The sequence below is a fragment of the Botrytis fragariae genome (assembly GCF_013461495.1).
Source record: "Botrytis fragariae strain BVB16 chromosome Unknown tig00000270, whole genome shotgun sequence".
Lineage (NCBI taxonomy): Eukaryota > Fungi > Ascomycota > Leotiomycetes > Helotiales > Sclerotiniaceae > Botrytis > Botrytis fragariae.
Window position 1 is genome coordinate 64,191 of NW_023501006.1, and position 26,147 is coordinate 90,337.

A 26,147-nucleotide genomic window follows, 5' to 3' on the forward strand; every position below is an offset into this window, starting at 1 on the left:
CCCATTACATAGTCTTACACACCACTAAGTGAAGCATTGGACACTATCCAAGGTCCATAGCATCAGGATCATCTTCTATAGCTTCCACACTCATATCTTCTACGTCAGTATCCCCTCCAATCATACTATTTGTATAGGTACGATCTTGTACAACTTCACCCACCGTTCCATCTGCCCCTCTCTCCTCCAGCCTCGCCTTCTCGTCCCACTTAGCTCTAGCCTTCTCCCTCGCCTCCAGAAATGCCTTCCGCACCAAATCTTGTTCCTCGGGAACATTGTGATTCCTTGGAACAGCTGTATCGTATAAGATGAGCTGATTGCTCATACCGGCCAACTGTCCGTCTTTGTTTGCCAGGATGTGAGGTGGAATCCGTGTTTCTCGCAGATGTTTGGATATGTCGGGGAGAAATATTAGCCGTCCATCATCGGAGGCGTCACTGTCTGATAGCTCATCGTCAAGATCGTAGATGTAGACTTTGTGTTTGGAATCGTCTAGTTGCATTACATCACCTGCATCTTGCTGTTGTGTCCTTTTAGGTTTTATGGGTTTATGATCGCTGGCAGTAAATGTAGAGCTGGTGGTCGGTAGATCTGAGCTTAAGGTGGGTTGCTCGACTGGAACGTAGAGTTTCTGGCCATTGCGCTCTAGAATATTGTTAGCCTGTGAACCTCGTGTATTTGAATAGAGATAGTATTAAATTATTGTAGGATATTTACCAAGATTAAGCAAGCTCATCCGTTTGGAAAGTCGTTCATTGTCTTGTGTTTCTGCCTTCCTCTTCCTAATACCTGTCGCTTGATCCATCTCAACAACCCATCCCTCCCCTGATCACAAAGCTTCTTTTCTGTTACTTAATGTGTGCACGATAAAATAAATCTCAATCTGTATGAACAGAAGAATAATTGTCAGTTGAAAATCTTCCTTTCCTAGGGAAATTTGTATTCTTATAGAATTGAGCGAATGAATGCGTTGCGTGGAAGATTGAATCTGAACGTCGCAAGAGTTCCAGGTCCACTGAGTCACTGCTCGAGAATATTCTACGAACCAGAGACGACACGACTTTCTTTGTTCAACTCGCGCACCACCTCAATAAGTTCTTACAACACAACCTTGTATCGAAAATATTCTGGGACGTCGAAAATTATGGCGAGCTCTCAAGATACCACTAAATGGACGGCCCCGGTGGTCAGGAAACAATTCTTAAGCTTTTTTGAGAAGAATGCTCATTCTGTTGGTAAGTGGCGGTGTAATTCTTTTTGGGATCTCTGGGGAACTTCAACCACTGTCTTCCTCTGAATGGGACTATACTTCTTCTGCGGCCATGGCGCCTGTCTGCGATTGTTTGAAACGTCTATTCAAGCGATTATTCTAACAAAATGCAGTACCATCATCTTCTGTGGTCCCTCACAATGATCCCACTCTCCTCTTTACGAATGCTGGTATGAACCAGTTCAAGCCGATTTTCCTCGGTACGGTGGGCAAGACCGATGATATGGCACAATTAAAGAGAGCGGTGGATACACAGAAGGTAGATGATTGTGTTGCTGCTGTTATTGTAGGGTTGTGCTAACGGAGTTGTAGTGTATTCGTGCTGGAGGAAAACATAACGTAGGGCTATCTGATTTCGGGCTGGAAAGTATATGATCTGATGGTTTATAGGATCTCGATGATGTCGGAAAAGACAGTTATCATCATGTAAGTTGACACTTTGACATGCTACATTTGAGCAGCTTTAACATGTGAGTCATAGACCTTCTTCGAGATGTTGGGAAATTGGTCGTTTGGCGACTACTTCAAGACAGATGCTATTGGAATGGCATGGGAGTTACTTACAAAGGTCTATGGGTTAGATCCAGATCGCTTATACGTTACATATTTTGAAGGAGATTCGGAGAATAATGTACCAGCGGACACAGAGGCCAAGAACTTATGGTTGAAGGCTGGAGTCAAGGAGGATCATATCTTGACAGGAAACATGAAAGATAATTTCTGGGAAATGGGAGAGACAGGACCATGTGGACCTTGTAGTGAAATCCATTACGACAGAATAGGGGGAGGACGCAATGCTGCTCACCTTGTTAATCAAGATGACCCTAACGTATTGGAGATCTGGAACATCGTATTTATCCAATTCGATCGCCAGAAGGATAGATCTTTGAAGACTCTACCAGCTAAGCATATTGATACTGGTATGGGTTACGAACGTTTAGTTTCGGTATTGCAAGATAAATCATCGAATTACGACACAGATGTGTTCTCGCCATTATTTGCCAAGATTCAAGAGGTCACAAACGCCAGACCTTATACCGATAAATACGGAAAGGATGATACTGATGGGATCGATACTGCTTATCGTGTTGTTGCTGACCATATTCGTTTACTTACTTTCGCTATTTCAGATGGAGGCGTTCCCAACAACGAGGGACGTGGTTATGTTGTACGCCGGGTCTTGAGAAGAGGATCTCGTTATGCTCGAAAATACTTCAATGCCGAAATTGGTAGCTTTTTCTCCAAGATCCTGCCAGCTCTTGTTGAACAAATGGGCGAGCAATTCCCTGAAATTGTGAAAAAGCAACAAGATGTGAAGGAAATCTTAGATGAAGAGGAAGAGGCTTTCGCTAGAACATTAGATCGCGGTGAGAAGATGTTCGAGAAATATGCCGCTCAAGCCATCAAGACGAATACCAAGAAGCTTTCTGGTGCAGATGTATGGAGATTATATGACACCTTTGGTTTCCCAGAAGATTTGACCAAGATCATGGCGGAAGAGCGTGGCCTTGAGACAGATGAAGGAGAAATCGAGATTGCAAAAGAGAAGGCAAGGGAGGCCAGTAAATCCGTCAAGGAAGCTGCCCACACTTTCGCCAAATTGGATGTTCATCAAATTGCCGAGCTGGACAACATGGGTATTCCTCGACCCAATGATGATGCTAAATTTTCGAAGGGCGATTCAACTGGCAAGATCCAACTCATCTACGATGGCAAGAGCTTCCTTAAGAGCACTGCGGATTTGCCTAATGATAAACCATTTGGTATCCTATTAGATAAGACAAACTTCTACGCTGAACAAGGTGGGCAAGTTTTCGATACCGGAAAAATCATAATTGATGGTGTTGCGGAATTCAAAGTCCTTGATACTCAAGCATATGGTGGATACATTGTGCACAATGGTTACATGGACTATGGAGACTTCAAGGCCGGTGATGAAGTTATTTGCGAATACGACGAATTAAGGAGACAACCTATCCGCAATAACCATACCGGTACCCATATCCTTAATCATGCATTGAGGGAGCACTTGGGTGAAGATATAAACCAGAAGGGATCACTTGTTGACCAAGAGAAACTACGATTTGATTTCTCGCATAAAGCTCAAGTCACACTACCTGAACTCAAGAATATTGAAGATTCTGCAAACTCTTATATCAAGCAAAATTGCAAGATCTACTCGAAAGACGTTGATCTTGATATCGCAAAGGGCATTGAAGGTGTACGTGCTGTCTTCGGCGAAACATACCCAAACCCCGTTCGAGTGGTGTCTGTTGGTGTCGAAGTTGACGTTCTGCTCGCCGAGCCCAAGAATCCAGAATGGCGAAAGGTCAGTGTTGAATTCTGCGGTGGAACTCACGTCGACCAAACCGGCATTATCAAGGACCTCGTTATTGTCGAGGAAAGCGGTATTGCTAAAGGAATCCGAAGAATCATCGCTTATACTGGTGATGCCGCGCATGAGGTACAAAGAATTGCCTCGGAATTCGGCCAACGTATCGCAGCTTTGGATGCTATGCCTCACGGCGTCGAGAAGGAACAAGAGGTCAAGGCAACACAAAATGATTTGAACCACCTCACTATTTCGGTACTTGCTAAGGAGGACCTAAAGAAGAAATTCGCCAAGGTTCAGAAGGATGTCCTTGATGAACAAAAGAAAAAGCAAAAGGCCGAATCCAAGACTGCTTTGGATACTGTTATTGCTTATTTTGCTGATTCAAAGAACAAAGACAGCACCGCGTATATCGCACAATTGCCAATCTCTGCAAATTCCAAGGCTATTGCTGATGTCATGAACCATTTTAAGTCTAAGGCAAAGGATAAGACAGTTTATCTCTTTGGAGGAAGTGCTAGTGAGGGTGCTGTTGTGCACGGAGTATATGTTGGTACAGTAAGTTCAAAACGCCCTTTTTACCTCAAAAAAGTCACTAACACTGCATAGGATGCTTCTTCTAAGGGTGTGAGTGCGGAGCAATGGGCCGCAGCAGTCTCGGAGGTTGTAGGAGGTCGATCAGGTGGCAAGGAGCCAACCCGTACTGGTCAAGGTACCAACCCTGATAAAATTGAGGATGCGGTTGCTGTTGCCGAGAAATGGTTTGCCGAAAAATTGAAGCTTTGAGAATTATACCCCGGCCCGAGAGGATTATCTTAGAGCAGAAGCTACTTTTTCAACATTTAGACTTCAATCAAGGTTTCAGGAGGAAATTCCTACTTTCACTGGCTTGTTTCAACTAATATTGTATTGTTTAACATCAATCTCGATTAGTTGATAAACGGAAGGGTATAGGTGAACCACTCGGTTCGACTTCAATCTACCAGTTGTTCATTACACTGCTTAGACTTTATCATCTCCGTGTTTTTTTTTTTGTTTTTTTTTGTTTTTTTTCAAAATGAGGAGCTGTAAGTTGGCTTTCATTTTCATGTGATTTTTCATGCAGCTTGCGTTCTAATCATAAGAACCTTTGGCTTGCTTTTTTCAATACCCATGTCTGCTATCGAGAATTTTCAGGAATTGATCTAGGATATGGAAAGTGTGGTTATATAAAACTCTCAACCTCAAACCCGAAATAGAAAGGGCAACTATAAAGTAGGTGTCCAAGTATGCCCTCCAATCTCGAATTCAGAGGAATTGCTCTAAACAAGTTCCCGCCAATTCTGCACAGCAAGTCCAGTCGGTATGAATACTTCTTGTTCTTCGAGACATCCTCACTGCTCGTTAATCCATTTACATTTCATTACTTTTTTGCTTATCACTTTGTAGTATTAGCAACTCGCGATCATGCACGGTCATGATGGTAACTCTTACGACGAACATGGCAATACTCAAAGCGATTACATAGGCTTTCCACCACGCTATATACCGCCAAATAATCCACCTTCTCAAGATAGTCACTCAAATGCCCCATAACAACAACCATCACAGTCTCAATCGCTAGAATCCTCTCAACAACAGCAACCTCTTGATGAACGATATGAAAGTTTTGGTCGGCACAATTCTCTTGAACGTTGACAGCTGCATCAGCCGCAAACATTTGTCCAACAACAAGTCCCGTCTTAATACCTAACGCCACAACCGTCGTCAAAGCCACATCCATATTTATTGCCTCCAATCCAGTCGTCTCAACTCCAATCGATGTCCCAATCGCAGCCATTGCCCCGATTGCAAGATTTCATTGGTCTTGATGTCATGATTTCCTTCAAGACTCAATCTCAGTCCTCAGTACAAAGTCATCCATGAATGTCCACGGATTCCTCCTCGGGCTCAATGCGAAAAATTGAGAAGTCGGCCTTGTCTGAAGTCGAAAAACCTCAACAAGAGATTTGGTATCTGCTTTTCGAGACCGTCTTCTTTCACGCAGCTACTTTTGTTTCCGTTGGAACAGAGACCTGGAACATATTCTCTCAATTCACGTTTCGGAAGCTCTCAATGACGTACATATTGCCATCGGCCAACTGTGGCCCACATTTTCTAAGTCTGACATCAAACTGGCACATTCGATGCTGTTCAATATGCAATACCAAGATCCTTCGATGGCGAAGAGACCTTTTGAGTATCTTCTCGAGAATCGACTCGCCCAGCTTCTTCAATGCCTGGGCTGCGACTTGCATCGAGTTTGCATTATTCGCAAAACCCTGATGTTCATATGCAACCAAAGAGTATCCGGAATCGCGGATAGTATTGGAATCCAACCTCTATTAAACCACATCTACTCTACTGGAAAGAAAGTGGTACTTATGTCTAGGGGCAAAAGCAAGAACAGTGATAGGGTTTACAGAAGCTATTTCTGTTTCCCGGTAGAAACAGAGGAAAGGAATCAAGTCTACGCTCCTCTAAAAATTCCGATTTATATATATGGCATCTCAGAATCTTTTGATGCAAGAAATCACGGGGATATTTTCGAAATTGTAGGACAAGCTTTTAAGGTCAAAGACGATCAAATGTTGCGAGCGGTGATGGAAGACTTGTCGTGCAAGGCAGATGACATGGTTCTTATGAGGAACAATGTACATGACACTGAATCTATGACACTGGATGGTATCTTGCTGGTAGATATCCAGACAGTGGGGACGAGACCGCCAACCTTGTATTCCACACATGAAATGCGGTACGGAGTCAATTCACACACGACCCTGACACGTATTTTGGCAGGCGATTTGGACGTCTTGTAAAAAAAATCATTGATAAAGACAAATAATGTACGTCAGTATCATTGGTTCCGAATTTGGAATGTGATGGTATAATCTTAAGGTTGATGCGTACATAGGAAGACCTAAACTTAATCGTTAAATAAAATTGCTCCCTAGTTTGTGTCAAATACCGAAGTGGAGATGGATTCTCCATCAGTGTGTATTTGATGATTGCCATAAGCGCCATAGACACCCAACAGATATAACTTTCAAGGCACAGTCACAAATAACGTCCAAGTGCCTAGATTTTGAGATTGTGCAGAGTTGGTTCTCAATTTGAATCTGTTTGAAATATAGGATGAGGTCTGATTCACCAACGTTCAAGGGACGATAGAGGAAGGTAAATACGTCTTCGAATGTAAAGTAAAAATTTGACCTAATTGGTAAGATTCCTCCTCGGCCTTATTTTGGAAGATTCGAACTCGGTGTCGAGTTCAATTGCGAAGACCCAAACGTGTATTGGATGTCAAGAAACGCCAGAAACATATATGAAACCCAAATAAAATATTGGTTGGTAGATCCTTTCCAAGACTGACTGTCCTCTTGATATCCCTCAAACCACACATACATTAAAGATCCATTCTTCTTTTCTTTTCCCTGGAACAACTCGTCTTATCCCTTGAGCTGCTCGAATTCGTCCTCGTCCTACATCTTCCCCTCTCCACATCCTCGTCTCCTAAGATGCACCGCTCACAGCGACTTTCGCTATAACTTCCGAACCCAGGACCGGATTCCTCACCACCGTGTCTTTTTTGCATCCCTCCACTTCCACAGTGGCATTGTCTACTGTTGCTAATCATGTCCGACCTTTCCGAACCCGTTGAGCCAGCACGATCCCGCGATTCAGGACGCCAATCTGATGGTGCGGATGTGGGTGTGAAGTTTCGTGATTGGTGTAGTGATGACGAGGAGGATGTTTCATTTCCATTCATGATGAGCTGGTTTAGAGAAAACGGATTGAAGTTCGGACTTGAGGATTCAGAGTTTGAGAGAGACATTGCGGTGGGTGAGTTGAAAGGGGTGTCTGGGACGTTGTCTGGAGAGTGAGATACGTCTAGACGGGTATAATCGCGGTGTTTTTTATTTGTAGGATCGAGATACGGGTTGTGCTTTGGAGGGAAATTCATGATTTTTATGATCTTTGAGAGAGTGCTTTTGGAGATTTTAGGTAATGTAGGAAAAGAAATATTCAGAAATTGTTTCGAGTTTCGAGGAGCAGTAGTTGGTATTAGATATATTATTTGGTTTCTTGTTTTGTTCTTATATTAGAGCCGTTTGACTATGTGCATGAGATGGGATGGAAACTATGAGCAAGTGGTGCGACAACATTGCGAGAAAACGGGGATCTAGACATGGCATTGATCTTCTTGTTTATTGCTGATCGATTTTGGTGTTTCGATGTGATTGGAATTTCGAAAATCAGGGCATCATTCGCAGGGATATCATTGTCTGGGGTGAGCATAATGTATAGGGCTGTGCAAGCTCGGTTTCCATTCTTGTCTCCACGCTGTGTCCACAATTAACACGCGTAAATGGACCATGTGGGGAGATTGAGAAGATTTATAGAGATCGCATGGAAGATCGAGGGGAAGTGAATGAGTTGGAATGTATGGACTGTTGAATTCTAGAAGGGCTAGAATTGAGTATTGGTATTAAAAGTTACTCCTTTGAATGAGGTATGATGGTACAGAATACGAGGTTAAGAAAATAAACTTTCCTCTTCCCTCTTTCCTCTTTGCCAAGTAGGTCTATTGACCGGCTTTCTCGGAAAGGACATAAGAATTGAGGTTTCATGTATGTATTTCATAAAATGAAGATACTTTTTCAAGTAAAACAAAAGTAATTAGGATCAAAGTACATCTTACTATATGCAGACAACACGTGCTATTAAAAGCGTACGGCTGAAATGCCCCTTTTCCCTCTCGGTACTTGTGATTTCAGCCAAAATAGACAAGATTCCGCTATCTTCAATAACATCACTAGCACGAGTTCAGAGTGAGCAACTAGTAACGCCCTTGTGTCATTTTCTTCTTCTCTTTCCTTAGTCGCGTTCCATTTGCTCAAACTCTCGCGCATGTTTAAAAGGAAAAAAAGTCGACTTACCAGCCCCGCGCCCATGCACCCCAGGAATTGACCGTCTTTCATTCAACAAACAAAAGTGCAAAAATTCAATGAACAGAGGGGGATTCGAACCCCCGCGGGCTAAGCCCATGAGAATGCTAATTGATTGAATCAACTAAGCTGTTGAGCTTGAGTCACACGCCATAACCACTCGGCCATCTGTCCTAATTGCTTGTGTGAGTGGGGTTCATTTTAATATATTAACTGTTTGAAGCCGAATATTCAGGTGAACCATCTCTCCAAGCCATAGAACTCCAACAGCGGGCGAAAGAAGGTCCCATCATGCAATGATATGAGCCGCAGACGGTGTATGGAGTGGCGCTCAATATCCCTCCCCTTTCATGACAGCCAAGCACTTATGAATTGCGGTGAATAGAAGCAGAAGAATGTATGACATGTACATTATTTTTGAGGTACTGTCCGACCACAGCTTGCCAGCCTGTGAACTCTTGGTCATCTTCGATTGAAATTCGAGACTTCTCAGTATGAATTGTTGTCTCTTCTAGACTGGTTTTCCTGGAGAGAATGACAGATAGATTATCATTAAATACATACTAGAAATCATGTACTCGAGTATTGTAAAGTTTAAGGGGTTCTGACACTTGTCCCTAACTATTAAAGTCAAAGTTACCCGTGGATAAACCTTCGACATTGTTCATCAATGTCCTATCAGACTACATATCTCCGAACTACTTCAGAAAACATAGTATAGAGTAAGCATGATATCTAGGTACCTAATCCTTTGAGTTAGCAATAGCAATAAAAAAATCAATCTGATATTCACTTGTTAAGCTTACACAATATCCCTTAACATTGGTCCAAGGGAAGGAACTGGAGTCAAAGAGATAACTAGATTTAATTAATTAACATTCACTAATGATTCTTGCAAAATAAACGGTCAAGCCTGACAGCGTCAAAGCGAGCACCCCTAAATAATGACATCTTCAGGGTCGGCCGCACAGTCTTCGTACATCAACATATATTGGATTGGTAATATTTCCATATAATTCTATCCACACTTTCAATCTCTTCGGACCAAGCATTTTCCAAAATTCTGTAGCTTGGATCTACTAGATGAAAGTGCTTTAGTGATCGTCTACAAAAGCGTCATGTTCGGAGACTATCAGAACCAGCAGGCAATCGCTATCCCACCAAATTCGACGTACCCCTCAGCGTTATCGATTCCCCCTACTGTCCCACCTAGCAACCCCGATGATGTTCGGCGGCCATCAACATCGGCTCCTACTGCAGTTCCCACTGGACTGAATGCGCGGTCATGTGTTACATGTCGCAGACGAAAGGTCAAATGCGACAAAAAGGTGCCTTGCTCGAATTGTACCAAGGCGCAATCACCATGCGTATTTCCAGCACCGGGTAGAGCGCCCAGACGCCCCAGGGTCGGAGGAAAGCCTATTAGTGATCGAGAAGCGGAACTTCTAAAAAGACTAAGAAGATTGGAAGGAGTGGTGGAAGAACTCAGCGGACAAGTGGAGGCGGAAAATCCGAAGGCCTCCCCATCAAGCAGCCATTCCTCCCCGCACAACAATGTTGAATCGAGCAGCGAGTCTCCTGGTGGAACGGCGAGAACTATAACGAATAGGGTGAATGGAATTGATGAAGAAAAGGGCACAAAACGACAATGGGCTACGAGATCTTTCAATATGGGACTTGCAGCTCCGAAAACTGCATTCACTATGGAAGAAGGAATAGGACGCCTGGTATTGGATTCCGGAAAGAGTCAATATGTATCAAATCCGTTCTGGGCAGAATTATCGCAAGAGATAGCAGAGCTCCGGGCCATGTTTGATGAGGATGAGGAGGACACTGATGGAGATTCCCCGATTCCAGCTCTATCTTCCACCACCCAACCAGATCATCAGAGTTTTGTGATGGGTTATAGCTCTGCCGATGTCAATATGAAGGCTTTACATCCTTTACCCTCTCAAATACCTTTTTACTGGTCAACGTTTCTGGAGAATGTGATGCCACTGGTTAAGCTTCTCCATGTGCCTACGACAGGGAAAATTATTAAAGAGGTTCAACATAATCTAGACACTATAAGCAAGAGCACAGAAGCCTTGATGTTCTCTATATATTTCGCAACTATCACTTCTATGTCAGATGAAGAGGTTTGTATTTCTAATTCGCCCTATGAAGCTATGACTGACGTTTTTAAGGTTGCTACCAACTTTGGAGTCGAGAAAGATGCCTTACTAAAAAAGTACCGATTTGGTACCGAGCAGGCTCTTGCCAGGGCAGGCTTCCTCAATACAAACGAAATTATGACTGTTCAAGCATTCGTGATATTTTTGACTTGCGTTCGTAGACATGACGATACTCGATTTGTATGGTCCCTAACTGGACTCGTTATGAGAATTGGCCAATCGCTTGGTGAGTTCTTGTGTAAGTGATTCTCAAATTAAATATCTAACAAGCTCAGGATTGCATCGTGACGGGGAGAAGTTTGGGTTATCCCCCTATAATACGGAAATGAGGAGACGGCTTTGGTGGCAAATATGTGTCCTGGACGTGAGGGCGTCTGAGGACCATGGATCTGACCCTTCGATATTTGATCATACATTTGATACCAAATTCCCACTTTCGATAAACGATGAAGATTTAGATCCAGACGCAAAGGAACCACCACAACCCCGAGAAGGAGTTTCGGATATGACATTTGTTCTTGTAAGGTTTGAGATATGTGCTTTATCAAAACGCCTTCAATACACTCCACCAGGTCGTGGTCCTTGTCCCATAGGAAATCCAACGAAACTTACACTCGAAGAGAAGGAAGAATTGATCAAAGAGACTGCGGCTCGAATGGAAGAAAAATATCTCAAATACTGTGAGAATGCAGGCCCTCTCTATGTAAGCAAAAGCTTTCATTCGTGCTTTATCTTGATTATTCAAATCTACAAAGAAGACGCGATACATACCTCGCATACCTCGCGTATACCCGCATATTCTCATTGCATTGCTTATTTACTAATCTTTGAAACGGTAGTGGGTAGCGGGTACAGTGGCACGTCTCATATTTGCAAAGATGTCGTTGATAATTTACCATCCATTGATCCAACCTGGTAGGCCTCAATGTTTATCTCCACACACCAAGGATCGTCTTCTCAAGTCATCTATCGAAATTATCGAGTATTCAAGAATCTTGGAGACGGAAGCTTCTACCAAAAAATGGGGCTGGCTATTCCGCACTTATGTATGTATATGTTGGGCTTCTTGGTACTTGACACTACTAACCGCCATAACTACAGGTACAATGGCACGCCATTGCTTTTATTCTTGGCGAACTCTCTATTCGCAAGAATTCTCCACTCGTGGAGCGAGCTTGGCAAGCTATTGACAGCGCATTTGATGATTGGAGTTCTGCTGTCGGTAGCAGCAAACGCGGTATGTTTTGGCAACCCATGCGAAAACTCATGGCGAGAGCTCGGAGAAAGCGAGAAGAGAATATGCACTCGATGGAAGAAGAAAACGATGAAGACCATTGGGAAGGAGCCCCTCACGATTGTCCTGTCGCCATGCGCAGAGCTCAAACGTCAATGGACGATGCTACCAATGTACCGATTATGGAAGCGGAACAGACTTCAATCTATAGGGAGCAACAACATAACCCCAATAATGATTTCGGCATGGAAGTTTCTCCACAGGTAGTAGGAATGGGTATGCTAGCGCCCGAGCAGATACAACTTCAACTTCAAATGCAGCAACAGCAACAACAATTACAAGGCCAGACTCAAATATCTTGGTTGATGGATGACAATGCCTTATTAGATCTCGACATGAATGCTATTGATGGCGATCCTGGTTGGGTTGGCTGGGATGATTTAGCGAGGGATTTCCAAAATCAAACAGGCCAACAAGGACCGGATGCAAATACCTTGGGCGGTGTGGAGAATTGGTGGTAAACCCTTTTTGATTGCGTTGTTCGTCACAGGTTATGATCTTTTGATTGAGATTTGAACAATGAATGATTACATGAGAGCGATGATTTACATATAGTTTGGGCTCGGAGGCAATGGCGTTTTATGCATCTATATGCATTGGATAATCAATTCATATTCACGCATACGTAGGAGTGGATCGATTGGGCAACATAGGTTTTGGATATACAGTCTTGATGGGGAGTCACTTTATGATCTTTGAAGAGGTTATATTTCAAACTCATAAGTATGGGATGTCTACCAAAGGTCGTCTTCATGTAATCTTACATCCACATATTAGGATGGTATCTTTAGATAACTACTTTAGAGGACGGATTTTCTGTGATATAGGCTAGATATAAGGAGATAATATTTACTGCATTGGACAATCTCCATTTCATGTAAATAGTTTTCAGTGAATCTGAATCAAAATCATGAAAACTAAGTCTTGCTTCTAAATGCTTGTAATGGTTTATTAGTATTGGTCATTATTTCCTCATTAGCTAAACTTGAATCTTTCCTAACTTTCTATCTTGACCTTGCTGTCGTCAGCTTCTTTCCATCAAAATAATCTCAAATTCGGGTTTTCTCTCAAGTATGACAACTTTATGATTCCTTATCATTATGAGAAAGTCCCCTCGGGTTTATCCTGCTGAGACCGTTCTAAAAGAGCGAAATTTTAGTAAGAGTGCCCATCTTGGCAGGCAAATATGAAAGTCCTGCCTACTCCTCTGGAGTTCGTAAGAAGTCTGACATGGGCAAGCGCTTCTGTTCATTAGTATGCATGATCCCTCTAGACAGACAGCATTTGATGTGCTTTCCTGAGTCATCCCGGCTTTCTTTTTCTTGTTTACTGATAATATATTTTAGATATCCTGCTTGCCAATCCTTAGACTTGATTGTGTTCTTGAAAGTGGGGGATCTCTGTTAAAGATGTAGTCAAATACTCATTCTTGAGAGAGAGTTATACGTTAATGTGACCTCGAATCTGGTGGGCTCAACAGCTTGGGGAAAAAATTCAGTTTGTACTCTGCTTGTGATCTGACTCGTTGTACGGCTTTCTGGCTGTTTCTGTGCTCTCACCATCTATGTCAGGTCAGCTTGTCGTATCGCAAGGCTATATTCACGGTTGACCGGGAAAGAAAAAGAACGGCATGAGCGAGTCGGGTTTGTTGAAGGTAGATCCTTTTTGGGTACTGAGTTTAGGCTGGACGAAGCAGTATCTTTGTTACAGGTATTATTAAATTGTGAGTTTTATGAACTATATAATGAGACCGAAGCTTATATTTTGATTGTTGTTCGAATTCATCAGCACTGGCTCAAAGAGGGGGAAATGGGAAAAACATAACGGGGATGGAGTGGCGATTTGATACCATTAGACATTCATAGATTTGAATGTGAAAATGGGTATATAAGACGTAATCATTCTTCTTTGAGTTCACGAATTGAGGACTAACCAATAGACGAGAAAGTGTCTGCTAATAGCAGCTCTTTCCCTCAAAAGACATAGAGATGTTTCTAATCCGAGTTGATGAAAGGATATGTATACCCTTGATTATCTAGAACTCTAGGAAAACATTGTAGCAAAACATTGATATCATTAAACTGCACCTTTGAATGACCAACATGAGTAGTCAAACTAGAGGTAACTTCAACTATACAGAGAGATATGCAGTGTTATAGGAAATTAATCTTGGGTATGCGCGCTCAGGGACTCGCTCATTCTAGCATCAACATAACAGCAATTAACCAAATACTGGAGCAAGTAGAGGCATGAACTCGGACGATATTTGCCTAGTAAACCCTCTGGAAGATCGTTAAGATAATCATTGAACGAATAAGATAAAGATTATCTTCTGATTTATATCAATTGATCAAAGCATTTAAGCCTTAAAAGATACCGGATTTTCGAACTTTCGGATTTCCATTGGGAGGGATGAGAAGCCAAGAGAGAAAGATGCGTAGAGATGGATTCCGATTTCAGTAATCAGGTTGTGAAAATGCCAGGTACAAGAAAACTAATGTAGTATTGCCCCTTTACAGTACGATTTCACTTGTGCCTCTCTTTTCCCTATTAGAATAAAACATCATTATTAAAGAACCACATCGTAAACACTGAATTCACCCCACACCTCCCGCCAAGTAGCTGATACTCACGTGATGATCGCTTAAGTCTCTACAAGTTTTCTTCTATCGGCAAACGTGGAGAACATTAGGTAGTATAATCGACTCTCCTCCATCAAATATAACAGGTAATCCGGCATGGTGTAGTGGCTAGCATTTCCGCCTCTCAATGAAAGCTTCCACGCTTCAATTAGGTCGCGGGAGACCGGGGTTCAATTCCCCGTACCGGAAGGAGGTATTTTTTCGAATTTCTAATTCATTTTGACAAATACTTTGTTCACAGAGTGCTTGCTGATCAGGAACCAAAACTTCGCTGAAACGACGATTCACTGTAACACACCCGATGCTTGCTCCGGCGGCCATGACTAGTCCGCTTGTCCGGGACATAATCAGTAGATCCCGTCCGTTAGGCCGGAATCAATGAATTAAAGTTTTTGTTTTTGTTAATTCACCAGGAACCAGTTTATCACGCGGGATAGAAGAATCAGCAACAGCCACTAGGTCCGGAGTCAGTATCAGCTTTGACTGACTGACCGAGTCAAATAGGAGGTATGAAGTCCTTCTTTTGATAATCTCATCTCAGGAGTTCCTCATGCAATGTTATCAAATCTTGCTGTGGCAAAAACATTGATCAATACGAAAAAACCTTAAAATGCGCGAACAATTATGAGGTCAAGATTCGCTGTTCATGATTAATGTAAAAGGGGAATCGATTTTTGATATCCAGGCGCCAGGGATATCCGGTGTACACAAAGTCTCAGGCGAAGGTTTGACTGGACGGATAGATGCATCCTACATAGCATTGTGCAGCCAACACATCGATTCCCTGGTAACAACAATGATTCGAGATCTAACAGATTGTTTGCGTGGACCGGGAGTTCTTCGGGAAGTGACAGTAACTCTCCATTCGATTTTGAGAAAGAAAAATTGGTGTGCTGCATGCCTGTTAGCGGATCTACGAACACCTGCCGTGTGGCGTGATATGTACGCCGAGTATTGCATGTATCCTCGTGCTGTACCGTATATATGCAAAAGGATGAGTGTTCTCGGTATCGGAGAGTTGGAGTCCACGAAACATATTGGAATCCGATGGATATACATGGCGTCGAAGTTCTCGTCGCTGTCATCAGTCGTTGCGATTCAAGATTCTCATAGGCATAAAATCATACTTGTAGTCCGTGAAACCGTGGTTAGCTGTATGTCGTACGGTATTATTAGTCAGTTACATAGAAAATTTCTATAAAATTGAGGTCATCGACATGGCCATGCATTTGATCATGACCACTTTTTAACTTTTTGTGGATAATCAAAAACTCAAAAAGCTTGTTCGTGAGAGTGTCATGAGAAAAATCGTACCTTTGAGTGATGGCTGGATGGTTTCCCCCCACTTAAAAATCTCATTTGCCGAAAAGCATGCATACAAACCGTCTTGCATCCTTGGCTCCCGTCGTCTTCAAAGCTCAAACACACCATTCAAAGTCGAAATCTTAAACACTTTGAGATGAAAATGAAGACAATACTACACAATAACTGTCTTCTTGGTCACTCCCTGAATACTACTTGTTGTTACAGCCAACTTGATAGAGTAGACCGTGGAGCTGACTTACTTCTTTCAGTACGACAATGCTACATGCTAACCGCTGACAACCCCCAACAGCCTTCCGCGACAGCCCTCCCTCAATTTTAGATGGCCTGCAATAACCTGAGTCATTCCATATGCTTATCCGCATCTGCTGTCATACGCATCTGGCTGGTGCGCCTGGTGATCATTGGTTAGCAGAAAAATTAAGCTCTAAATCATACTCCGGCATTTGCTATGCCATGCCATTCATGCAATGAAATGAAAGAATGATTGAGGCAGTGGTCATCAATATGCCATAAAAAGCTCGGGACTTTCGGGAGTGGATACTCAATCAAAAATTCTCAGGCATATAAAGGTAAGTGCCAGCCATGCTGAGCCGTCTGGTTTTGCTTTTTGTGCTTGATGCAATACTTTTTTTCCAATTCCAATATTGGATTATGCTTTTGGCTCTCCCGAAAACCAATACAGTATCTCGCAACATAATCCCAACGCTCCTAAATATCCGCAATATCACGATCACGTGGCTTCGATATTGTCCAATCATGTCCTCGACACAATCTTCACGAGAAGGAAGTTTCGAAAGAGAACTCCGCAGCACACCTTCGACTCCTGGAAAAGACAGTCAAAGCTCTTCACCACTCGCCCAAACCTCCGGTGGACTTCCGGATATTTTGAGGTCACGGGTTTTGGCCAGTCCAAAAGAGTCCGATGCAGAATGCTGGGAAAGGATGTTGACATTGCAGAAGGAGTATCATTGCTACCAATCTGCAAGATTGGAAGCTGCTGTAGAGGCTTTGGAAAACGGTTGGCTTCCTGAGGATGTTCCTAGACGTTAGTACAATCTTGAACTATGATGATTCTTCAATATACATGCTCACACAAGCACAGCATCTCGACTTTGCTTAGATCTTATTAACGATGGTTTGAAGGCTCAGATTCAAACATTTGATACCTTTCAAGGAGACTTGGTACAATAAGAGTAGGCTCTGGTTGCATCGCAGGATCTATATCTGTTGAACGACGACGAGACCACAGTGTAATGGGTGGAGGGAAACGCCGGAGTACGGGTACATTCATTGGGAAAGCCAGCGAATATTGGTATTTTAGCATTGGCGTTATGGAATGGGTAAATTTGGACACGATAATATTGGATGGAAATCGATACCCACGGTCTGTAGTTTTGCGTTCTTGAAGGCTCATTTATAATTCTGGAGGATAATGACTCCAGAATGGTAGGGCGTTAGATCGGGACATATTTTGATACATAATATAGAATTATCAACCATAGATGGAAAATATATAAGAATCGCCCAAACTGAGGAATCGAGCAGTGACTCTCATGCACTTGAGCTGAATACAGCAGGTACATATATTAGTTGCATGAAATGGGAAGGCCTGGCCTGGTGTGCCATGTCACGTGTCGTCTGTGTTAGGCCAGAGGGAGTGAAACCCAGTGTTATTTTTCCAAACGAGTAGCAAAATTGTATTCAACTTTTCTACGCATTGGATTAGAGAAACTTTCTGCATCAGATATTCTTCTCAACTATTATACAATGATCCTCTGTGAATGGATTGAAAATAAGGCAGGAATAGAATATCAAAATTCGAATGACATTCAATGCTTTTCCTTCTTCGATCACTCATCCAGATTGCGAGTGTGATGCACACCAATATCGTAACGGGGGTTGCAGAATATCATTCGGCTCTTACGGGAAATTAATCTCAGGTCCTCGCTGTGGTTCAGCTTCTCTAAATTACAACTTGTTTACGGCTGATCACATATTTTATATCAACCTCCCGTGGTACATATCCAACCGTTCTTTCACTGCCGTGTGACTGCAACCCGGTCTGGTTCCGAGTGGAGACTATGTTTTCGGATCAACTACCTTTATCTTTTAATACCTGACTGACAATATCCCAGTATCGACATGATGGACCGCTTCGTGAAGCTGGCCTCAATTGATGTGGCTTTGATTATCATGATGGTACCGGTCTCTTCTCGACTGATTATATCATACCTATCAGGAAGCTCAATCAACGTATCCTTCGTGGGGTGGCACATAAATACCCGGAGATAGGGCCTCGGTTCGGTACGTGGAACAGTACCACAAATGGATGCTTTGGCCTATCTTGGTCAGTCTTTGTGCCAACAGAGAATGGAATTTAGGGAGGAGCTTCATACTCTACGCTTTGGAATCAGAATGTGCCTATCCTTCTATCTATTGCAGTAACAAATTCGAAGAAAAGGATCCACGACTCAGCCTTGCAAGATGACTCGTTACTGCGAGCCCCCTGCGAAATTCATGATCGACCACCCACATGTTCTGTGACCCCCACGTATCCAAGTACATTTGCTCTGTAGGTACTGTCAAAGCTTATCGTGACCTCGGGACCATTTACACAAATTTGAAGCAGAAGTCTTCCAAAGTTGTTTGGATGAATCAAACACGAGACACCTACCCGAGAGCACACCGAACCAGAGATACTTCCAGACTCTCTCGAAGGATCTTTCAATAGTTTGAAGAGGAAATGGTACACGAAGGCTCATTTTTTGCGAAATAGAACGGAGGATTGTTTGGATACTGCCAATCATATACTCCGCATGCAATGAGACATCCTCCAGCAGCATGGCATTGATATTGTCCTGTAGATAACCGCATAGACGCCTCGTGGCAAAATTGATCTCAATAACGAGTTCTTCTCATCAGCGATCTTTTTGAGTCTTGTATTTCTTTAACCCCGCCAGAGAGATGGTACAGCTCATTTTCAAGTCATACAGAAACATGATCTGTCATATCAACGCAGATATCTGGAAATCGTTCTTACCGTTTAGATGATTCATGCATCGCAACGCTCATCTATTGTATCGCTATATACAAGATTGTTTCCGTCTAGACAATCTACAAATCCGGGTCTATTTACGACTTGAGTAACCAAAAACAATTCAACCACAGCGATACTGCACAGTGCAGATACATACCAAGACCTTGGACCACCTTGGTAATACTATACACAAATAAGGCTTGTCTCACTCAATACTTGCTGTCAAAGAAACTTTGATAAGGAGCCTCGTCACCACGCTATGCCTTAGCACCCGGTCAAGATTGCAAGGATAGCGATAAACCTATTGCTTACTCGTTTCGATAAATTCAATCCCTTGCACTATCAAGCAGTTCATGCAATTCAGGATTGCATCCAATGCACTGAAACCCACTAAATCTTCTCCAGGACTTTCTGTCTCACCCACGCGATCAATCAAAAGTGGAATATATGCCTTTTAGCTGGGATTCCCTCATGTTTTCGCCCCTCACCATCTGATCCTCGTTCCCGCTTTCGCACTGTTGCCAATAGATTACATCCAGCTTGTTATCACTTGCTTGTTATCTGCCAATCGCAACAACCCTACTTTCGTACTCGATCTATAACAGCTTGTGAAAATTTCTGAAAACTCCAGCCATGGAGTACAGAAGAAGCTCCATGGTTATGAATCGAAAGCAACAAGCTAGTACAAACCCTCAGATATATGCTAGCTTCGCCGGTGCTGGTGTCCCCCGGACCTCGAATGGAATCTTAGACGATATGCCTACAATGTGGTGGGATGAGGAAAGAATCCAAACCACTGTTACACGACAATTTGTGTCATCAAAATTACGTCCAGACGAGCAAGAGCGTCTAGACGAGCCATTAGGCTTTGGCGACGGCTTGACCGATGACACGTATATAGAATGGATTGAAGAGAAGGCCAAGAAAATATTTTTGATCTTGGTGGAATTGGGTGTGCCCGATCAAATATTTGGAGTCATCGACGATTCTTGGGGCGATGATGATTTACCAATACCCATGGACCAAGTTGGGAGGCTGCAATTGACCTACGATAGGAACGAAAAATTGGAAAAGAAGTTTTTCCAGCGCCAATTCAACTACCTGCTTAGATATATTGCTAAAGGCGAACATATTTACTACGATGATGTAGAAGTGGTACCGCTAGAGCTAGTAGAGAACAGACCCGCTAGATCAGTAACCAGTCTTCTACCGAACAGTGTTGACAAAGTTCATTTACCTGGGAGGCCAGACGCTGTCTTCCTACGCCGACGAGTACTCTTAGGCACTTCGCCAGACCGAATGCTACATGAGGAATTTCTTTCGGGCATCCAGGCAATGAAAGGTGTTGAACATACACATTTTACTTCCTTGTGGGCGTCTTATATACACCAGGATAAAGGCTACCTACTCTTGACTCCGGCCAACGCCAACTCGCTCAAATCCTTTCTCACAATAATACCTCAATCTTTTAAGATTTTAGCAAAGCAAGATCGCCGTATCCTCATTCTAAACTGGCTTCACTGCCTAGCCTGTGCCCTGTCCTTTCTTCATAAGACTGGCCTTTCGCATCGTAACATAAAGCCCTCAAATGTGATGCTCGACCTTGACAATCATATATTTCTAGGTGATTCTGGTGTTTTTCCTACACAGCTCTCAACTGGGGAGAAAGGAGGATTTGATAAAGAGACCTACGATTACTCTGCCCCAGAACAGCATCATTATACAGCAGCTTCTACATCCAGCCTCCCCAATACCCGGCTAGTGTCGTCGCGACCGCCGGCTTCTAGTCGGTCAGCTCGCATCCCGAGTGAGTCTATGTCTCAACCCGCTTCAACGTCCCTGGGAAATGATTCTTCGTCAATCTATACCACTTCAACCAGCTCACAATCAGAAGGCTCAGGTCCGTCGCAAATCAGGATACAGAGCAGAGCTGGCAGACATGATCCCCAGAAAGCCGATATATTTGCTTTAGGGGCCATTTTCATTGAAATTATAACATTTCTTATGAAGCGAGCCACAAGGAATTTTGCCTCTCATCGATCATCTAAAAACAAAACTCCGGGTCGTGGTGGAGGAATGCCAGATTCCAGCTTCCATAAAAACTTGGCACAAGTCGACAGCTGGATGAATACGCTTCTGAAAGACGCCACAAAAAAAGAGGACAAAATCTTCAGAGGCGTTTCTCAGTTGATTGCGATCTCTCAAAGAATGCTCTCGCCCGAGCCAGATGAAAGACCATCAGCGACGGAAGTCCAAGAGAGAATATACGCCATTTTGACTGAAAACTGTGGCCTGAGAGATAGTTCTGGAGGAACCAATACAGAAAAAGGAGAAATACACTGCGAAACTCGAATTACAGAAGATCAGTGGAACTTTGGATTCGATCAATTGCGCCTGGCAAGCCAGAGAGCCGCGGCAGAAGCGTGCGCTTCGGTGGCGGGTGATACGATGGCAAATATACCGCTTGGAAATGGAGGTGTAATATATGGCGTGGAAAGAGTAGCGACGGTAGTGAATAATGGAGTTCCTCTGTCGTCAATGGGAGGAAGAGAAGGAGATCGCGTTAGTATCAATACGAAAACTAGTAGTGCAAAAAGTAGCGAGGGAAAAGGTAAAGGCGCTGGAGAGGGAAAGGCAAGACCTAAAGCTAAGGCTTGGCAAGCTCCCATTTATGCCGGTATGTCCATGCAATTACATCTTGATCCATACTAATCTAGTATGCTTGTACTAAAAATTGTCGTGCAGAGCTTAGTTTCGGCTAACAACCCCCTTTTATTGCTGAACCGCCAGCGATCCGCGATTGTGAATTGTGATCGTTGAAGCACCCGAACTAAAAGAATGATGCAACAGATGAATTTTTATAATGAGATTTAATAGTGGAAGGGATGTGTTGGAGGTAGGTTCAATACAAACAGAGTGGGAATACTTAACACATATGAATACTGCCGGCAATGGATAGGCTGGTGCGATAAACTTTATTTTCGGGAGTTTTCTTTGGTTCTTTGGAATGTTTTCGCAGCAGTAATGGACAAAAACGGAATTGAATGCGATATGAGATGATATGATGACATGAGACACGACACAATTATCCAGATGGAGACTGTTATTTCATACGGTGTCTTTCTTTGTAGTATATAGCAGCCAGCTTCTACGTATTTAAAACGCATAATATGATCCGGATGGAGACAAATGTACTATAAAATACTCTGAGAAGGATCAGAAAATGTTTTTGAGATCCCAACCGAGTGCGAATTGAAACGGCGAGAAACACCAGTGACTCTTTTTTTCCCACCTTATCTTTTCTCCAACTCTCCAACCTGAAGCTTTTAAAACATTTTCAAAGTTGAAATTACCAAATCATCTGTGATTTCCATCAAAAGTAAAATCAGTTTCATCAATCTTGTTCAAGTAAGTGAATCAATCGTATTAAGGTAGGTAAGTTTGATGATTCTTTTCCTTTTCTATTTGGAATTCCCCCTTGGTCTTTTCCCCTTTCATATGATATATTCATCATCAATAAGCGAATACAACTAGTAGTACATCTCCAGATGTAAAGTAGCAAATACACCTTTCGCAAAACACGAAAGAGTCAGAAAACGCAAAAGCAGAGCCAGGAAGGAAATAAATCATAAGGAGATTCAAAACAAATCAAACGATGTTTTGAGGTTCAAATGCTCTTTTAGTGTATATTTATCTCGATCTGAGGAAAAAGTGTGCGCTGTCAAATATTTGAATATTATGATTTTTGTGCCGTGTTCTATGACTATTGGGACCATACCCTAGACGACTTATTGGACTGTAGTATAAGGTTGATTAGTTCTACAGAGTAGGGAAGACGGCAGGGAAGATGATACTTGGGTCGGTGTACAGATAATCTGTTCAATACATGGACACGGAGATGAGAACGAGGGTCAAAATGAGTGGCAGTGGTATTGGAGCTCAAATCCCAAAATTTCCTCGTCCTCATCTTATTCAGTCCAACATTTACGTGAATTATAACCATCTCATCTTGTTCATTCGTTCATTCGATATGTAGGATTACCGCGAAATTTTACGCTTATTATGTATGCCTTTTCGTCCGCTATCCAAAACCCCAAAGTTATGATCCCCTTTCCCATCCCTGTAAATATTTTCACGATTTAGACTTAATAGACGCTCCCCCTGATACTTTTGCCCAATATTTCAGCTTGTTGAATCTCAAGTAATTTGGGACTCGGCTCACCACCCTCATCACTCTGTCCTCCAGCATCATCATCCCCATCATCACTTTGATCCCCTAAAGCATCAGCCTTGACCCCCTTTCCCATCCCATCCGATTCTTCTCTTGTCAATTTCCGCGATAATACTGAGATCCCCAACCCGTTATTCCCGTTTCGCCCCTTCGCTAACCTTTTCCTAACATCTTCTTCTGCGCTAAATTCGGCATCGCTATTAGCACCACTAGCGCTTCCGCCCCCATCTCTTCCCGCATGGCGTATGCCAAGTAAATCATTGGGACTTCGAATGCGACTACCCAGTCGGTCTTCTATGCTAATGAAGCTGGGTGTTCCATCGGGACTGCTAACGGTTTCTTCGAGACTCTTTTGGACATCTAATTCAGGTGGTCCAGATTTCCCCCTTGGATCGTCCTCGTCTTCATCGGAGGAAGATTGCCAGCGACGGGCTGCGGGTCGACGGGCTGCGATTGTCTCTATATGCGTGGATGACGTGGATGCCAAGGCGATTGGGCGACCGTTCAGTTGCATTGCATGCATGGAGTTTTCCTTCTTGTAGTAATGCTTCCCGTGATCGCAGCCATTTGGACAGCCCCCCCATCTCTTATGTGTTGGTATTGGGCTAGAAGAACCTGCAGGAGATCGACCGGCCCCTAGTAGTCTACTCTCCTTTTCTTTGTCCTTTCCAGAGGTTTGCCCATTTTCGGGCGTTGAGGAAGGCGTTTTGGTTGCGGCGGCAATCGCTAGACGCTCTTGCCTTAGTTGAGACCATGTGCGTAGTTGATTTTCTAATATATACTTCCCGGAATCATTCGATTTGCGCATAATAAGGAATTCGCAGTGATTGACGTTTCGAAGATCTTCAAAGTACTCAACGGAGAAATGATACCATTTCATCAAAAAGACGCGAGACATAAGTCCATGAGTCACTGTCACCCATCATGTTAGTGATATTAAGATGTACGTGAATACTAAAACATACCTAGAACGCAAACGCTTGCGAAATCATCATCCCCAAATTGTCTCCATAGACTCTCATTGAATCCACTCACCCTATCATATGCATCCGCCGCACTCTCTCCATTAGGGATCCTATAGAAAAAGTGCCCATAATCTGCTCTTTCTTGCCACATTCTCTCCATTTCCGCACTGCAGGGCTGAAAGTTACCAAAGTCTTGCTCACGAAGGCGGGGCTCTTCATATACTTTTATAGAGTGCCTTGGGAACGGAGAAGGGCTTGGTGAGTCGGAGGTCAGGGTAGACAAAATGCCCTCTGTAGTTTCGCGGGTCCTTCGATAGGGAGAGGTGAAGAAATGGAGAGTATCATCTGGACGTAAGAGATTTCGCAGTTGTAAACCAGCTTCGTGAGCTTGTGTCCAGCCTTCGGGGGTGAGCTTTACTCGGTGATCGGGTATAGTTTGATGAATATCACGGTTCTCTGGATAGGTTAGCTAGAAATCAATAACAAGGCTGGCAGCCTCGTGAACGAAAGAATCGTGGGAACATACTGTTTCCCTCTGATTGAGCATGTCTAATCAAGATGATCATACGAGGTTTTCCCATATTGGCAAATCGAATACCATAATCTTCCGTTCCACGGATTTTTATGCTTCAGCAGTATAGAATATTTGAGTAACAGCGGAACGAAAGCCAATGAAGTGCTATCTTGTATTTGTAAGACCAAGAGAAAGGAGGCTTAAATCAGATTCTGTAACAATGCTGAGGAAGGAATACCGTGTGAGTTGTTTCAAGTCGCCACCCCTCTCCTAACGATCGTTCGTTATCGTCTTATCGTAAAGTACATTTGATGTGACGAAACATATAAATGGCATTTCAAAATTTGGCGGGCCTGGCCCAGGCTGCAGATTAGTCAGGGGCTGGCGACAAGGCTGCAGAACCTAAACTCCTAAATAAAACAAAACCTTATTCATCAAACCTCAAAATAGCTACCAAACGGTAAACATTGGAGCTGTTTTCCGCAATTCAATACAATATCAGCGCCGAAATTACAATAGAAACACCCAGAGCGAAACTTCTTGGCCAACAACAGACAGTCATCAGAGCATTTTCAACAATGTCCGAAAACATCCCCGAATCTATTCCCACATCCGCCGACCCTCGTTCCAAGCGTCCTCTGAAACGTCGTGCGATATCTCCTCGCTCAGAAACTGCCTCTCATATCGACAAGTTGATGTCCGCCGGCTTACCCGAAGATGGAAAATTCACAGAAAAAAATGCTTTAGGCACGAGAATAACAGGAGCTGTTCCTGAAATTGTGCAGAATGTGCAAGGAAGTTCCGCAGGAGCTGGATCGGGGGAGTTTCACGTATACAAAGCGAGTCGTAGAAGGGAATATGAGAGATTGAAAGGGATGGATGAGGAGGTTAAAAAGGAAGAGGAGGCGGAGCGATGGGAGAAGGAGAAAAAGGAGAGGGAAGAGAAAGATGCCGAAAAGACGAGGAAGGCTAGGGAGAAGAGGGAAAAGAAGAGACAGAAAAAAGGTGGTAAAGGCGACCATTCTAGCGGCGTTGCCGGTACGCATGCAGGAAAATTCATGCCTAGGATTGATGCAAGTGTTAAAGGAGATAATGATAATGAAGTATCTGGGACAAATACTGTTAGAGAGGCACAGGAACAAGTCGGCGTCATCATCCACGATGATGATTGATGCATAATACGAGTCAGGAAAAGCTCAACTTCACCAGTGATTTCAAATTCCGGCACAGTCAGAACTTTCATAGGGATTGGAAAGAGTGGCCAAAAATGGTATATTGGCTTGATATCTATTCATTGTCATAAACAGGAACATGCAATCATTAACCGTGAGCTCCATGCTATGGCTAAAAGGGTATGATCAACCATATTATCATCACTTTTTTTTATACACTGAC

The 26,147-nt window shown here is 43.1% G+C and overlaps 10 protein-coding genes across 10 annotated transcripts; 6 read left to right on the top strand and 4 right to left on the bottom strand.

The window, feature by feature from the left end:
• Positions 1-43: 43 nt before the first annotated feature.
• Positions 44-805, bottom strand: Bfra_012188 (uncharacterized protein; the record flags this gene model as incomplete). The annotated part of the gene is made up of 2 exons (XM_037342507.1): positions 44-645; positions 718-805. The coding sequence occupies 2 exons, from the start codon at positions 803-805 to the stop codon at positions 44-46; spliced, it is 690 nt and encodes a 229-aa protein (XP_037187491.1).
• Positions 806-961: 156 nt separating this feature from the next.
• On the top strand, positions 962-4,388 carry Bfra_012189 (putative alanyl-trna synthetase protein; the record flags this gene model as incomplete). Its single annotated transcript, XM_037342508.1, has 6 exons — positions 962-1,235; positions 1,384-1,529; positions 1,583-1,609; positions 1,661-1,696; positions 1,752-4,160; positions 4,212-4,388. 6 exons carry the CDS (start codon positions 962-964, stop codon positions 4,386-4,388), a joined length of 3,069 nt encoding a protein of 1,022 aa, XP_037187492.1.
• A 658-nt stretch (positions 4,389-5,046) lies between these two features.
• On the bottom strand, positions 5,047-5,421 carry Bfra_012190 (uncharacterized protein; the record flags this gene model as incomplete). The annotated part of the gene is made up of 1 exon (XM_037342509.1): positions 5,047-5,421. The coding sequence occupies one exon, from the start codon at positions 5,419-5,421 to the stop codon at positions 5,047-5,049; it is 375 nt and encodes a 124-aa protein (XP_037187493.1).
• Positions 5,422-5,507: 86 nt separating this feature from the next.
• On the top strand, positions 5,508-6,439 carry Bfra_012191 (uncharacterized protein; the record flags this gene model as incomplete). The annotated part of the gene is made up of 2 exons (XM_037342510.1): positions 5,508-5,742; positions 5,793-6,439. The coding sequence occupies 2 exons, from the start codon at positions 5,508-5,510 to the stop codon at positions 6,437-6,439; spliced, it is 882 nt and encodes a 293-aa protein (XP_037187494.1).
• A 587-nt stretch (positions 6,440-7,026) lies between these two features.
• On the bottom strand, positions 7,027-7,584 carry Bfra_012192 (uncharacterized protein; the record flags this gene model as incomplete). The annotated part of the gene is made up of 1 exon (XM_037342511.1): positions 7,027-7,584. One exon carries the CDS (start codon positions 7,582-7,584, stop codon positions 7,027-7,029), a length of 558 nt encoding a protein of 185 aa, XP_037187495.1.
• Positions 7,585-9,687: 2,103 nt separating this feature from the next.
• Bfra_012194sa (putative c6 transcription protein) lies at positions 9,688-12,498 on the top strand (the record flags this gene model as incomplete). Its single annotated transcript, XM_037342512.1, has 5 exons — positions 9,688-10,707; positions 10,756-10,969; positions 11,019-11,446; positions 11,583-11,789; positions 11,845-12,498. 5 exons carry the CDS (start codon positions 9,688-9,690, stop codon positions 12,496-12,498), a joined length of 2,523 nt encoding a protein of 840 aa, XP_037187496.1.
• Positions 12,499-16,656: 4,158 nt separating this feature from the next.
• On the top strand, positions 16,657-17,196 carry Bfra_012195 (uncharacterized protein; the record flags this gene model as incomplete). The annotated part of the gene is made up of 2 exons (XM_037342513.1): positions 16,657-17,050; positions 17,108-17,196. The coding sequence occupies 2 exons, from the start codon at positions 16,657-16,659 to the stop codon at positions 17,194-17,196; spliced, it is 483 nt and encodes a 160-aa protein (XP_037187497.1).
• Positions 17,197-19,675: 2,479 nt separating this feature from the next.
• Bfra_012196 (putative protein kinase domain-containing protein) lies at positions 19,676-21,754 on the top strand (the record flags this gene model as incomplete). Its single annotated transcript, XM_037342514.1, has 1 exon — positions 19,676-21,754. The coding sequence occupies one exon, from the start codon at positions 19,676-19,678 to the stop codon at positions 21,752-21,754; it is 2,079 nt and encodes a 692-aa protein (XP_037187498.1).
• Positions 21,755-23,187: 1,433 nt separating this feature from the next.
• Bfra_012197 (putative phosphoglycerate mutase protein) lies at positions 23,188-24,863 on the bottom strand (the record flags this gene model as incomplete). The annotated part of the gene is made up of 3 exons (XM_037342515.1): positions 24,765-24,863; positions 24,239-24,694; positions 23,188-24,185 (listed from the first exon to the last, which is right to left on the bottom strand). Exons 1-3 carry the CDS (start codon positions 24,817-24,819, stop codon positions 23,188-23,190), a joined length of 1,509 nt encoding a protein of 502 aa, XP_037187499.1. The 5' UTR covers positions 24,820-24,863.
• Positions 24,864-25,330: 467 nt separating this feature from the next.
• Bfra_012198 (putative duf1168 domain protein) lies at positions 25,331-25,924 on the top strand (the record flags this gene model as incomplete). Its single annotated transcript, XM_037342516.1, has 1 exon — positions 25,331-25,924. The coding sequence occupies one exon, from the start codon at positions 25,331-25,333 to the stop codon at positions 25,922-25,924; it is 594 nt and encodes a 197-aa protein (XP_037187500.1).
• Positions 25,925-26,147: the final 223 nt, after the last annotated feature.